Source organism: Antechinus flavipes, chromosome 2 (genome assembly GCF_016432865.1).
Source record: "Antechinus flavipes isolate AdamAnt ecotype Samford, QLD, Australia chromosome 2, AdamAnt_v2, whole genome shotgun sequence".
Lineage (NCBI taxonomy): Eukaryota > Metazoa > Chordata > Mammalia > Dasyuromorphia > Dasyuridae > Antechinus > Antechinus flavipes.
Window position 1 is genome coordinate 479,382,672 of NC_067399.1, and position 14,184 is coordinate 479,396,855.

The following is a 14,184-nucleotide window of genomic DNA, read 5'->3' on the forward strand; positions in this document are numbered from 1 at the left end:
TGGAAGTAGAACAACCACTTATTTGGATGGTAACATTTCAGGCCCCAGTGTGTCTTATTAGGAAGTGCAGATGCTACCAAAGAAAGGAAAAATAGCTAGAACAATCATACCCAGAGAAAAATCTGTGCTGGAGGGCTGGTAGAGGGGAAGGTTGAGGAAATCTTAAGATAGCTAAGAGAGAAAAAGATGATAAATGATTGGAGGAAAAATCAGAGATGATTTTATTCTCTCCCTCCTCCCTGTTCTTTAAAGGAGATACAAAGAGAACAACAGCAATTGTTAAAGTATGCCTACTACTCATCTCTGTAAAAAAAGAGAATAATGTATACACATATGCATACACAAATACACACATATTAAAGATAAAATTATAAGAAGGAAACAAGATATTCACACCATTTTTTCTCCAGCAAATCATAGCTCCACAGTTCTGCAATTCACAGACTTTTATATCATTGACTGAAAGGTGCAGAAAAAATTGAGGTTTTTTGTTCATTAGTCTTGAAAAATTATTTAACTTGGTAGGAAAAAAAATCTATTCTTATAGGTACTTCTCTTACATGATGTCTTCCCTGTGTAAGTTAAGCTCACACAAAATTTCTTGACAAATGTAGCCAGAGGTAACTATTCAACACTTCTTTAAATATCAATATTAACATAATCAGTATTTTGATGGGATCTATGGCCTCAGGCCTATGGATATTTTCTCCATCCCTGCAGATCCAGATATATAGATCTTGCCATCTGGCCAGACTAACTGTTGCCACTCCATCACTGGGACTGACCCAGTCCTATCTTACCTCCATCCCCCACCCTTCTTGCTGGAGAGAGGGGAGGAGTAGAAGGGAAGAGGAGAAAGGAGAAGTAAAGGCTACCCAGAAAAACACCTACTTTTCTTGATTGCATATTTTTATTCCTCCCTTTTGCTTACCTCAACCCTCACCTTCCCTTTCCCCTTCCATCATACTCTCTGAAATCCATTTCATGATTAACAAACCTCCTTTCAGATCAGACTTCTTCCTCTGAGCTTCTTCCATCTTCTTGCCACCACAGAAACTTGGCTCCTCCCAGGAACACTGCATCTCTGACCACTGTCTCTCAACACTGGATTCAACTTCTCTGATTCTCCTCCCCTCCACAACACACTGAATCACGTGGAAAAATAGACAAGCTCCTTGCTTCTCCAGCTATTTCCAGAACCATCCCCTTCAGCCATTATCAATCATCCCTCCTGCTTCGGGGTTCATTCTTTCTAGCTAAATCATTTTGGTAAGATCTGGGTGGGAGTTATCTATTGACCCCTAAGTCATTCCCTCTCAATTCCAAGGAGTTTAGTTCCTAGCTCACATCTTTATATATGTTCCAGGCCTGGATCTCATGGTTAGGACTATCAATATACATGTGGATATCCTGAATTCTCAGTTCATTAACCTTTCTAAGTCTCAAACTGCAACTTTATTACACATCAGTCTCACAAGGGTAAGGGAGGGCATATTCTTTATCTCAGCACACACAAATACTACATACCTCCATCATTTAGAACCTCTCCTAAATCTATTTCTCGTCCTTATTACAACCTTCAGTTACTATTTGTCCTGACTTTCCCTATTAATCACCCCTGTTCTGGTCTCACTTTTTTCCTTTTGCAATCTTAACATTATACTTAACCATCTTAATCTTATGCTCTTGTCTGCCCTTAGAGTCTTTGACTCATAATCAGTAAGCATTTATTAATAATAAAAGCAATTTATTAATAATATATGTCAGACACCATTCTAAGTGCCAGGAAACAAAAAGAGGCAAAGGCAGTCATTCATCTCCAGGCACTTAAAATTTGATGGGGGAGAAAACATGTAAGCATATATACAAAGCAAGTTATATCAATGGAAATAGTTATTCGAGGGAAGGCATTAAAATTAAGAGGGGGTAGGAAAGGCTTCCTGTAGAAGGTAGGATTTTAGTTGGAGCTTAAAAGAAGCTAAGGAGATCAGTAATCAGAAAGAGGAGAGAAAGCTTTCTAAGCATGGTGGACATCCTGTGAACATCATCCCTTTCTAAACTCCAAACTTGGAATATATCTACTATCCAGTCTCTCTAATCTATCCTCATACTCTAGAACACTACATGGCTGGAAGAAGTCACAGAACTGAGAGGCATTGTAATACATGCCTGTAGTTCCTGAGACCAAGAGAGGCTAAGGCTGGCGGATTGCTTGAGTTTGGGAGTTGTGAGCCTCAGTTGGGCTAAAGCCAAACAGGCGTCCCTGGAACCAAGATGGGGAACCTTCCTACTAAGGGGTAAACCTGTAAGGCTGGAAACAACATTCTAGTTAAAACTTTAATATCAGATAGTACTGAGGTCAGGCCTGTGAGTGATCACTGCCCTTTCCACATGGAAAAGATAAAGGAGACCTAGACTTAAAAAAAAATCCCAAGGAGAGCAATTTGGAACAATATCCTAAGGGCTATCAAAGATGAGTTTGAGAGTGCATACCCTTTGACCCAGCAGTGTTACTACTGGGCTTATATCCCACAGAGATTTTAAAGAAGGGAAAGGGACCCGTATGTGCCAAAATGTTTCTGGCAGCCCTTTTTGTAATGGCCAGAAACTGGAATTTGAATGGATGCCCATCAATTGGAGAATGGCTGAATAAGTTATAGTATATGAATGTTATGGAATAATATTGTTCTGTAAGAAATGATCAACAGGATAATTTCAGAGAGGCCTGGAGAGACTTACATGAACAGATGCCGAGTGAAGTGAGCAGAACCAGGAGATCATTATACACAGCAACAAAAAGACTATACGACGATCAATTCTGATGGACGTGGCTCTTTTTTTAATAATGAGGTGATTCAGGCCAATTCCAATAGACTTGTGATGGAGAAAGCCATCTGCATCCAGAGAGGAGAAGGACTAGGGGGACTGAATGGGGATCACAACATAGTATTTTTTACCTTTTTTTTTGGTTGTTTGCTTTTTTTCTTTCTTTTTTTTCCCTTTTGATCTGATTTTTCTTGTGCAGCATGATAAATGTGAAAATATGTCTAGAAGAATTGTACATGTTTAATCTATATTGGATTACTTGCTGTCTAGGGAAGAAAGGAGGGGGAAAAAGGAGAAAAATTTGGAACACAAGGTTTTGTAAGAGTGAATGTTGAAAACTATCTTTGGATGTATTTTGAAAAATAAAAAGCTATTAATATAAAAAAAGTCCCAGAACTATGTTGACTGAATCTACTACCAACTGATGCAACTTAATGTCCAGATACATTCTGTCTTTTAACTCTTGCATGATTATTCTGTTTCATACCCTCTCTTTTCTCTTCAAGTCACCTACCCCACTTCATTCCTTCCTTTCAGATGACTTCATTTCCTCATTTAATGAAATACTTGAAATAATCATGAACTTTCTCCAGTCCCCAATTCTATACCTCAGACCAGCTCAACATTAATTCCATTCTCTATTCCTTTGTACCAATGTCAGAGAAAGATGTTGCCTTTCCCCTTCCCAAAGGCAACCCTTTTACTTATAGCTTTGGTCCCTTTCCTCTCATCTTGTCCATGAATATGTCACTTTGATCTTTCCTTTTTCTAATATTTAATTTCTCTTTATTTAATGGGTCTATCTCTGTTGCTTTTGAATATACCCAAATGTCTTCCATCCTTAAAAAAAAAACAAAACCAAAAACCCTTCACTTGATTCTACATATCGTACCCCTCCTCCACTTAGTATTTTACCTTTCCTCCCTTTCACAGCTAAACTCTTAAAAACAAACCCCGCTCCCCCAAACCAAAAACTACCTGCATTCATTGCTTCCATATTCTTACCTGCCAATACCCTGCAATTTAGTTTCCGATCTGACCACCCAACCATTTTCTCTTAATAGCTAAATCCAGTGGTTCATTTAAAAAATTTCAATCTACTTAATCTCTCTAAAGCTTTAATGCCCAGCTATTACTTTTCTTCTCTTTCTTCTCTGTTTTCATGGCTGGTTCTCCTATAGGTTGCCCCTTAGTCTTTTTGCTGGATATATTTATAAAGAGAGTATAAATATAAAATGAATAAACATGGATACTATTTTGTAGCAGCTAAAAATAAAGGTAGTTGAGATGGAGCACTAGCAGTTGAGAAGATCAGAGAAAACTTCCATGCAGATGATGTTTGACCTGCATCTAAGAGGGAGAAAAAGTACTCTGTGAGATAGATGTGAGAACATGGGATGGACAGAACACAAGACCAAGCAGAAAAAATGGGATTATGTGTAAGGAAGAGAGAGAGAAGGCTGATTTGGCTGGATCCTAGAACACAGGAGAATTCTGTCTAATGAGGCGGGAAAGGGAGGTTGGGGCCAGATTGGGTATGGCTTTGAAAGCTAAACAGAAGAGTATCTAGGGGTAATAGAGAACCATTAGAGTTGATCAGGTGACATAGTCAGATTTGTGTTAAAGGAAAGCTACTTTGATGGCAGTATGCAGGAGGGATAGGAGTTAAGGAAGATTCGAGAGCAATTAGGAGGCCATTGCAGTAATCCAAGTGAGTGGTGAGAAGGGCCTGAACTAACGTAGCAGCTACATGGATAGAAGGAGTCAGATGCAAGAGAAGTTGTGGAGATAGAGATGGTAACATCTGAAAGGATCTGGATACATATTGTAAGGAAGAGTGAGGGGTTAATGATAAGCCTAAGGATAGAAATCTGGAAAGATTGGAAGTGGGGAGGAGATAACTGGGACTGACATTGTGCAGTTTGCACCAGGACCCAATATATTCTACAGCCACTTGAAAGGACTGGGTTAGAAATTCACACAAGAAAAGCCAAGGAGGTAAAGAATTCCTATTGTGCACATTATAACCTGCAGCTAGATAGACGTCCATGGAGCTGGTCCATCAGGTTACATATCTTGGATGGGACATTGCAGAAGGATAATTAGCTGGGACCAGAACTGAACAGAAGAAACAGGTTAGATTGCATTTGAGAAATTACGCAGGGCTTTCAATGATCCCATGCTGCCCCTCGAAACAAAAACAAATTCTTAATATCACTCTTTTTTTCAATGATGATGTGAATTATGGAATGCCACCATTTCTGAAGAATAAAAACCATTGGAGATGCAGAGGAAAATAGAAAGTCATGTGTTGAGTATAAATAGACTAGTCTATTGTCAGTGATGATCTGTGTGCAAGAAATTATATAAAAGATGGTATGTAGAATACATATGGTTGGATAAGGGTATGGGCTGGTCACTTAGCAAGCACAAGGACTGACAGAGGAATAGTCTAGTACAAATGGTAGCCACATGGCATTAAAAGACCTGGTGAATGGCTTCCTATGGACTGGATGGCTCTTTTCCCTTTCCCCTGCTCCCAAATATGAAGAATTTATGGGAAAATATGGCAAGAGTTATGAAGGAAGGAGGGCTGGGAGAGGTTGCAATGAGCACAGTTTGATGAAGTATCCACATAGATGAGATCACAGAGCCATTAAACAATTGAAATAAGAAGTAGCATTATAGGCAAAGAAGATAAAAAAGGAAAATGTTGGTTGTAGGAGGGAAGTGGGAGAACAGGCATCCTAATCTTGCAGGACAGACTCCAATTCTGATGGACCTATGAATTGGTCCAATTGTTCTGAAAATCATTTTGGGATGAAATCCTACACCTTTCCTTCCCTCACTAAATTGTATATGCCCTTTGATCCAATAATAGTGCTATTAGGCATATACACTAGGGGGATCAAAGACAGAAGGAAAGAGCCCACACGTACCAAAATATCTATAGCAGCACTTCTTACTACAGCAAGTAACTAGAAACAAAGTGGATATCCATTCATTTGATAATGGTTAAGCATGTTATGGTATGTGAAAGTAGTACAGAATTACTGAACTATAAGAAATGACAAAAGGGACAGATTTGGCCTGTATCAATTGATGGTGAGTGATGTACACAAAAGCAGAACAATTTATACAATGATTTCAAGAATTAAAAAGAAAATAACTTTGTAAGATTTAAGGCCTGTGATCAATGCAGTGACCAATAATGGCTCAGTAATAAGGCATGCTTTCTATTTCTTGGCAGAGAGAGAGAGATGAACTAGAAGTGAAGTATGATATACATTTTCTGACATTGTCAATGTGTAAATTTATTTTTCTAGATTACTCTTAAATACAAGAGAACTTTTTGGGGGGTAGAGTGGGGGAGAGGCCATGAGAGGAATGTGGGGTAATGCCAAAAAAAGGAAGAAAAGAAAGAAAAATACATCAATGAAATATTTAAAAATACAGAGAATAAAATGAAGTTCAGAAGGAGACACAGAAAAGCAGAGCAGTTTTGGTACCATTATGTTAAATGACAAGATGTCACTTAAAACTGGGAAACACTACCCTCCTCATAATTAATTAAAAATTGCATATAATAGAAATTCAGTTTCACATGGAATTCTCTCTTTCTCTTCTTTGTGGAATAAAAGGTTGATGTTGATTGTCAAAGTCATAATAAAAAGCAATATAATAACACATTTATAAAGCATTTTAAAGTTTACAAAGTAAACTTATAATAATGCAGTGAAATCGATAGTTTCATAGTGAGGATACTGACATTTAGAGAGGGAAAGTGATTTGTCTACAGTCATATAGCTAGTATGTCAATATGTAGTGTAAGGGAGCCAAAATTTTAACTTACTGTGTCCTGATTCCAATGCTAGGCTTTTCCTACTATATTAAATAAATCAGTCAATCAACAAGCATCTATTAAACAGCTACTCTATGCTGGCCAATGTCTTAGATGTTAAGGTGACTCAAAAACAAACATAGGGACCTTTTCACTCAAATTCTCAAAGAATTTACATTCTATTAATGAGCTCTTTTTATTTTGTATCCCACTCCCCACCCCCTAATACCTCAGGCTCTGCAAGATCTCCCCATTTGGGTTTTCATTGCCAAGTTTATCAGCCACAGCTGAAGTTCGCCAACATTCAATCTGGGAAGCAATCTTTGGGAACCAGTTATGTTCTAGAAAGAACTAATTTACACCTCAGGTATCCTGTGACATACAGAACAGATGAATTTGAAACAAGTTGGCTGTACAGCAAAATTCTGTATAGCAAACCTCACCTTCTTAGAGACTTCCTTTGAAAGTGGGAGGTGAGCTCCTTGGGGGGCAGCAGTAAATGCTTTCTTACCCATCCTGATAGCTTATTCTACTAGGCAGTGGGATATCCAACTTGTCAATATGTAGAGTGGGCTTAAAAGTTTTTTTAAGTTCAATTAAATTTAATCATTTTAATGGCTACAAATATGTATATGTGTGTATATATATATTAAAAGATCAGAATGCAGTTAGGAAGACAATAACCTGGACCTCTGACCCTAGTTTTTAAGTGCTTGCTCAACTTTATATATCTAAAGTAATTTTTGGGTATTCTTCTGTGACATTCTCATGGTGCAGAGAAAACAAGTATTTATTAAATGTCTATTACAAGCAGGCAATAATCCTGGGAGCTAGATGCTAGTATTGTATTTATTGTACAATTGAGGAAATTTAGTGAGTCAAAGGTTAAATGACTTACTAGTGTCTTGAGGCAGAATTTGAATTTAGGTCTTCCTCAAAGTAGGCACAGAGCTTTGTTCACTGCTCATCCTTGGTTACTAGCTTTGGTGGCACAGGATCCCAAATCAGAAATTAAGAAGGGATACTATTCCTACCCCAAGGTATTTCTAACCCTAAATCAGAATGAAAACTTTGAATAAGCGTCATCCTACTCTTGGAGAAGAAAAAATGGAATATGAAAGCAATAAGTTAGCAGGGACTAATTTGCATTCTTTTAAAAATTTATTAAAGCTTTATATTTTCAAAACATATGCATGATACCCTTTGATCCAGCAGTGTTTCTACTGGGCTTATATCCCAAAGAAATCTTAAAGAAGGGAAAGGGGCCTGTATATGCATGAATATTTGTGGCAGCCCTCTTTGTAGTGGCCAGAAACTGAGTGGATGCCCATCAATTGGAGAATGGCTGAATAAATTGTGGCATATGAATATTATGGAATATTATTGTTCAGTAAAAAGTGACCAGCAGGATGATTTCAGAAAGGCCTGGAGAAACTTACATGAACTGATGCTGAATGAAATGAGCAAGACCAGGAGATCATTGTACAGCAACAGCAAGATTATGTGATAATCAATTCTGATGGACGTGTCCATCTCCAGCAATGAGATGAACCAAATCAGTTCTAATAGAACAGTAATGAACTGAACTAGCTACACCCAGCAAAAGAACTCTTGGAGATGACTATGAACCATTACATAGAATTCCCAATCCCTCTATTTTTGTCCGCCTGCATTTTTGATTTCCTTCACAGGCTAATTGTACACTATTTCAAAGTCCGATTCTTTCTGTACAGCAACATAACTGTTAGGACATGTATACTAATATTGTATTTAATTTATACTTTAACATATTTAACATGTATTGGTCAACCTGCCATGGGGGGGGAGGGGATGGGGGGAAGAAGGGGAAAAATTGGAACAAAAGGTTTGGCAGTTGTCAATGCTGTAAAATTACTCATGCATAAAACTTGTAAATAAAAAGCTATAATAATAAAAAAAATTAAAAACCATATGCATGGATAATTTTTCAATATTAACCCTTGCAAAACCTTGTGTTTCAATTTTCCCTCTCCTTCCCCCACACCCTACCCTAGATGGCAAGTAATCCAATATATGTTAAGCATGGTAGAAATATATGCTAAATCCAATATATGCATATATATTTATACAATTATCTTGCTGCACAAGAAAAATAAACTCAAACAGGAAAAATAATGAGAAAAAATAAAATGCAAGCAAACAACAATAAAAATAGTGAAAATGCAAGGTTGCATTCTAATTTGCATTCTAAAGAAATTAATGAAGAAATATTCCTGAAGGAAGTAAATGCCTATTTTAGCCAAGGCTCTAACAAAAACACCCAGCCTTTGCAAAGAGGGAAAAATCCAGGGGAGTTCTTGTTTAGTTCAATAAATGGGTGTTTTAAAAGTTTTGCTTTCTAAACGAGCACTATAAAAAAAAATAAATGTTTTTTAAAAAAGCCTCTGCCTTAGCTCCAGAAGCTTGCCTTCTATGGCCCTGAGCCTGGCAGGTTCATGGGATGGGCAGGGAGCAATGCCAGTGGAGACTACCTTTTGTGTCCACGTGCACCATGTAGATTCTGTGCACCCAGCAGAGATCTCAAACTAGGAAAGGCCCCAGGGACCAGAAGACAGTACCCCTGACAGACTCCCCCAGTCCTTCCCCTCTTTCCTCTCTTCAGGCCTTCATGTCAGAAACAGGAGTTGCTTTTGCACTTGTGTGTCTGGTCACAACTCTATGGTTACTTCCTCATGCATGGGTCCTGTCACATACATTTGCAGGGCTGTGATTACTCTTCTCACTGATAGTATTTGTATTTGGGGAAGAAAGTGTTTAGGTCAACAGGAGAAGAGTTTTATTGTGACTTTTCTTATTCCTGACTGCATTTGCATTGCTTGTTCCTCATACCTGCAATCTCTTCTCATCTCTGCCTCCTGATTATCCTCACTTCTTTCATGTCCTAGCTGACAGGAAGCCATGCTCAATCCTCCTAAACTTCAGTGCCTTCCCTCTACCAGTTATTCCCAAGTATCCTGTTGGTAGCTTGTTTGTACATGGTTATTGCACGATGTCTTCCTCACTAGATTGTGAGCTTTTTGAGAACAGGGTCTCTCTTTCACCTTGGCCCTTTGCATTTATTTGTTCAGTCATTTTTCACTTATGTTTGACTCTATGTGACCTCATTCGGGTTTTCTTGGCAAAGCTACTGGAGTGGTTTGACATTTCCTTCTCCAGCTCATTTACAGGTAAGGAAACTGAGATAAATTAGGTTAAGTGATTTGCCTGTGGTTACAGAGCTAGTAAGTGTCTGAGGCAGGATTTGAACTCAGAAAGAGGAGCAAAGTAGGCATTTGATAAAATGTTTTACTGGTTGATGGTTTCTTGAAGACTTTTGATTTGAATTTAGTACTCTAGCTAATAGGATGAAATTGCAGATCCTTGAAGATATTAGAGTAAGGATCTAAAAACCAATTTGAATATGTTCTCTCTCTCTTTTTTTTTTAAAAGATCAAATATTAAAATGGAAATATGTTTAGAAGAATTGTACACATTTAGTCTTTATCAGATTGCTTGTTGTCTTGAGGAGGGAGGGGGGGGGAAAGGGAGAAAAATTTGGAATACAAAAATTTGCAAAGGTGAATGTTGAAAACTATCTTTGCATGTATTTGGAAAAACAAAATACTACTAATAAAAATTTTTTTAAAGGTCAAATAAATCCAGAGGCCCAAGGGGAAAAATACTTTAGCTAATCATGCAATGTAAAAACATCCATGAAGGCTCAAGAGATAGACTTATAGACTATCTTGAACTTGGGACAGCCCTGTTGAAGTAGGGGGTTACATATCACAGATACTAAAAATCTAAATTCTTGGTGACTTGTGTAAACTTTAGGAGTGTTAGATGACTCAACTTGGAGAAGGGAGGATGAAGAATTTTTGAGGCTTAAGGTTAGGGGAGCAGGGACTGGGGAAAAAAGGAGGGGGAAGCGAGAGAAGAGGAGGAGGAAGATGAGAAGGAGGAGGAGAGAGGAAGTGATGGAGGAAGAGTAGAAAGAAACCTTTCTATCACTGGCTCACTTGCCTAATTTGGGCGATAAAGGACAAGGCGTCTGGCTTCTGCATTCTCAGAAACCAGTGCTAGAGAAAGGCAAGGGAGGAAATGAAGAGAAATGTGTTTTACTCAAACTTTACCCACTATGCATGACTCAGTTCCGATCTTTGAAGAGGAAGCAGGTGAACTTCCCACTCCCTTTCTCAAGTACACATATACACAATCTCTACCCGGGCAAAAGAACTAAGCTGTTTTCTGGCCACTGGGCAGTCACTGTGTCCAACTCACTAAGGAAGAAGAATAAATCCTCCTTGATAGAGGAGGCCATGACTGCTGGGTAACGGCCTTAATCCCCACTTCCTAACAAAGACAGAGTCCATGCTGATGGTATTTCCACTATTATTTCGAGAAGTCCACAAATGCCCTAACCCACATATCCCTTAAGTGACCACATCTGGTTTATGTGTGACCATCTGGGGCTCCCCAGTCTTGGCCACTGGGATCCCTGGCTGTGACTGAGTCAGAAGATGCTCAGATATGAAAAGGCAAGGTGGATTAGCTTCAAGAGCATTGGATTTAAAGTCAAGAAGTCCAAGTTCAAACTATAACTGCTATTTTCTACCTGGGTGACTCTTTACTCTCTTTGGGTCTCAGTTTCCTTAATTAGAAAATGATTAAATAAACCTTCACCATCCAGCTGTAAATCTATAAATTTATGTGTATATATCTCTCATTAGGCTACAGAGGAGTGCTTAGTCGTGCCTCATAGTAGATGCTTAATAAATACTGATTGATTGGTTGATTGATTAGTTGATTGAAAGCAATGGAAAAAAATTTAAAATTAATAATCTATAACCTTTTTCTCCCATTAACAAAGATGAGAATATTAATATCCTTAAAGTCACATTTCACCTTTACACTTTTTAAACTGCTTTTATGTGCCTTAGTTCAAATTGCTTAAGTCCTCAGAATTGGAGACTGGTTGAATGAGATTTATACAGCTGTCCAGTTCTGAGCCAGCCTGTTAGAATGCGACCCAACAAGTCTGACAGCTGTAATCAAATGGCTGACTTTCCAAGGATGGCTGTAGAGTTGTCGAAGAATGGCAAATCCCACACCCTTCTCTGACTTCCCACTGAGTTCATGCCCAGATTACACTGGTGACAAGGAAATGCTGATGATAGTTAAATCAGGTGGGTACCATTCTTGGCACTAGTTGCTGTATATTATCAAGAAGGGGGAGAAAGGAGAGGAAGAAGCATGAAATTAGGGTGCAGAGGGCAGAAAAATAAGATTGGAGGAGAGATAATGATTCAGAACAAATAAAGAGACAGAAAAGCATGAAGGAGCTGACTACCTAGGATGGAAGGGAAAGGGGAAGAAGATCAGAATACTGATTCTAATTTTTTGGTAGTCTTCTTTGAAAAGGTCCAGAATTGCAGCCAGAAAGGATCATGTAGACACCATCTTTTTTTTTTTTTCAAACCACAGACTAAAGGGTAACAAGTCAAGAGCCAGAAGAGTGTCTAGTTAATTATATGGGTCAAATACCATTACAAAAGAAGTCTCTGATATTTCAAAAGTCCCAAAGTAATACCTGCTAATCCAAACAGTACTAGATAAAACCAAATTCCAATATAAGCAAAAAACTCCTAGAGCTAAGCATGGAACTTAGCTTTTTATGATTGGATCCAATGGTTTCACTGAAATATAGAACTCCCCTAAAGAAAATTCGCTTTTTAAAAAAATTTGAATCAGTAACTGTTCAGTATTTTAGTTACCAGGGGCATGGAAAATTTAAATGACTTACCCGGAATCATACTGACATCATGTGTCAGAGTCAGGCCTTGAGCCCAAGAATTTCTGGCCACAAGATTGGCTACCATATTACATTTTGGACCTATATATTTTTCCATTTTATTCTAGTACAGACCAGATTCAAATTTCAAAACCATTATCAAATTGCAAGCTAGCTAGAGCATTTAGTAAGCATTATGTGCCAGCTACTGGGCTAAATACTGAGGAGTGCAAATGCAATCAAACAAAATGATCCCTCAAGGAGCTTACTTTCTAATGGGGGAAGGCCCTAGGAGTTCAAAAAGCATGGGTGGGGGAAGAAAGAAGTTAGTGCATGTGGAGGAGGACCCAAAGTCTACTATAGAGTCAGGAGGTACCAAGTAAATATCTCACTCAGTGGGACCAGGTATCTCCAGGGCTGTTCATTCCACAGGGTCCATTTTAAACATGGATTAAGTCTCTTCTGAGAGTCAGTGACTATCAGGAGACAGTGTGGTAAAGATATGATAATACATTATGGAAGATTGCTAACTTTCTGGTTTCCAGTTTAACAAAGAAATTCCAGTGTGTCCTACCCTGGGTGTAAGGCACCCTGCTAATTAGCTAGGAGCCAGTCCACTCCACTGCCTTCTAGGTCAGTCACTTGCACACACTTCAGGCCCCACGTATAACTGTTCAGGTTGCCCCAGAGGCCTGCCTTTCTTGTTTTCAGTGGCTTAAGTATGTACTCACAAAAATGTTTTTCCTCTGTTGCCCCAACTCAGGGTGAACCCAGGCTGCTAAAAAGGCTTTATGTTATATATTCTTCTATTTTGTATAAAGTGAATGAGTTGTTTCAGGAGGTAGTGAGTCCCGTGTCACTAGGATGTTCAAGAGGAGATAACAAGGAAGCTGTACAAGAGATTCCTGTTACTCTCTGAGTGTCCCTTCTAACTCTAATATTCTGTGATTCTAGGACAAGCTATATGTGGCCCAAAGTTTCCCTTCCTTTCAGGTCTGAGTGACTCTTTTTTTATAAATAATACCTAGAATAGTTAAATTAAATATTATATTATAATAAAACATAATAAATTAAATAAAATATTATAAAATATTATTAATTAAAATAGCTTCCTTTAAAGGAAGAGAAGAAACTCCAGGAAGAGAAAACAACACTATCAGTGATAGGTCTGCCAGAGACAAAGGCGAACTCCTTCCCTAGTCCTGAGTGATCCTTCCAGACCCAGAGCTTACTTCGTTTTCCTGAAGAGTAAGAAGCTCATCTGGGAATAGTTCAGGAGACCTGCAGCTCCTCTGGAGGAAGCTTTGCCAGAGATTCACCAATTCTGTATGATAGGTCAGAATCCAATTTCACACTCACCATGTCATAATTGCTCTCACTTAAAGCTCTGCTCTGCTTTACAATAGGTCCTGGTGTGTTTTGAAGATTTTTCTTCCTGCTAAATACAGTGCAATCTGGAAAAATGAAAAGCTCTCATTTTTCCTTACCAGTGAAGTAAAACGCTATCATTTAAGGATGGAAAAGCAAAGAGCAAATTAAAAAGTCACCACTTAATTCGAGGTCTGATTGCTGTGGGATGGAAAATAATAATAATTGTTCTTTCTAGACTCTTTCATATCACTGTTTCCTAGATGACTAGGGGGAAAGAGGCCATCTGCTGAGATGGCAACATCTGGGCATTATCTAATCTTATCAGTGAATATCTTGG

The 14,184-nt window shown here is 38.4% G+C and overlaps 1 protein-coding gene across 2 annotated transcripts in view; it reads right to left on the reverse strand.

Annotated features, from left to right (window-relative positions):
* PLEKHF1 (pleckstrin homology and FYVE domain containing 1) overlaps positions 1 to 14,184 on the reverse strand; it is a 34,643-nt gene that overhangs the window by 14,755 nt on the left and 5,704 nt on the right. Inside the window, exon 1 of one of the 2 annotated variants that reach the window (XM_051979771.1) lies at positions 998 to 4,953. The exons of the other annotated variant lie outside the window; for it this stretch is intronic. Coding sequence (XP_051835731.1) covers positions 998 to 1,082 — 85 coding nt within the window. The 5' untranslated portion in view covers positions 1,083 to 4,953. Of the gene's footprint in view, positions 1 to 997; positions 4,954 to 14,184 lie in introns of those variants that run through there. 2 annotated transcript variants of the gene reach the window in all.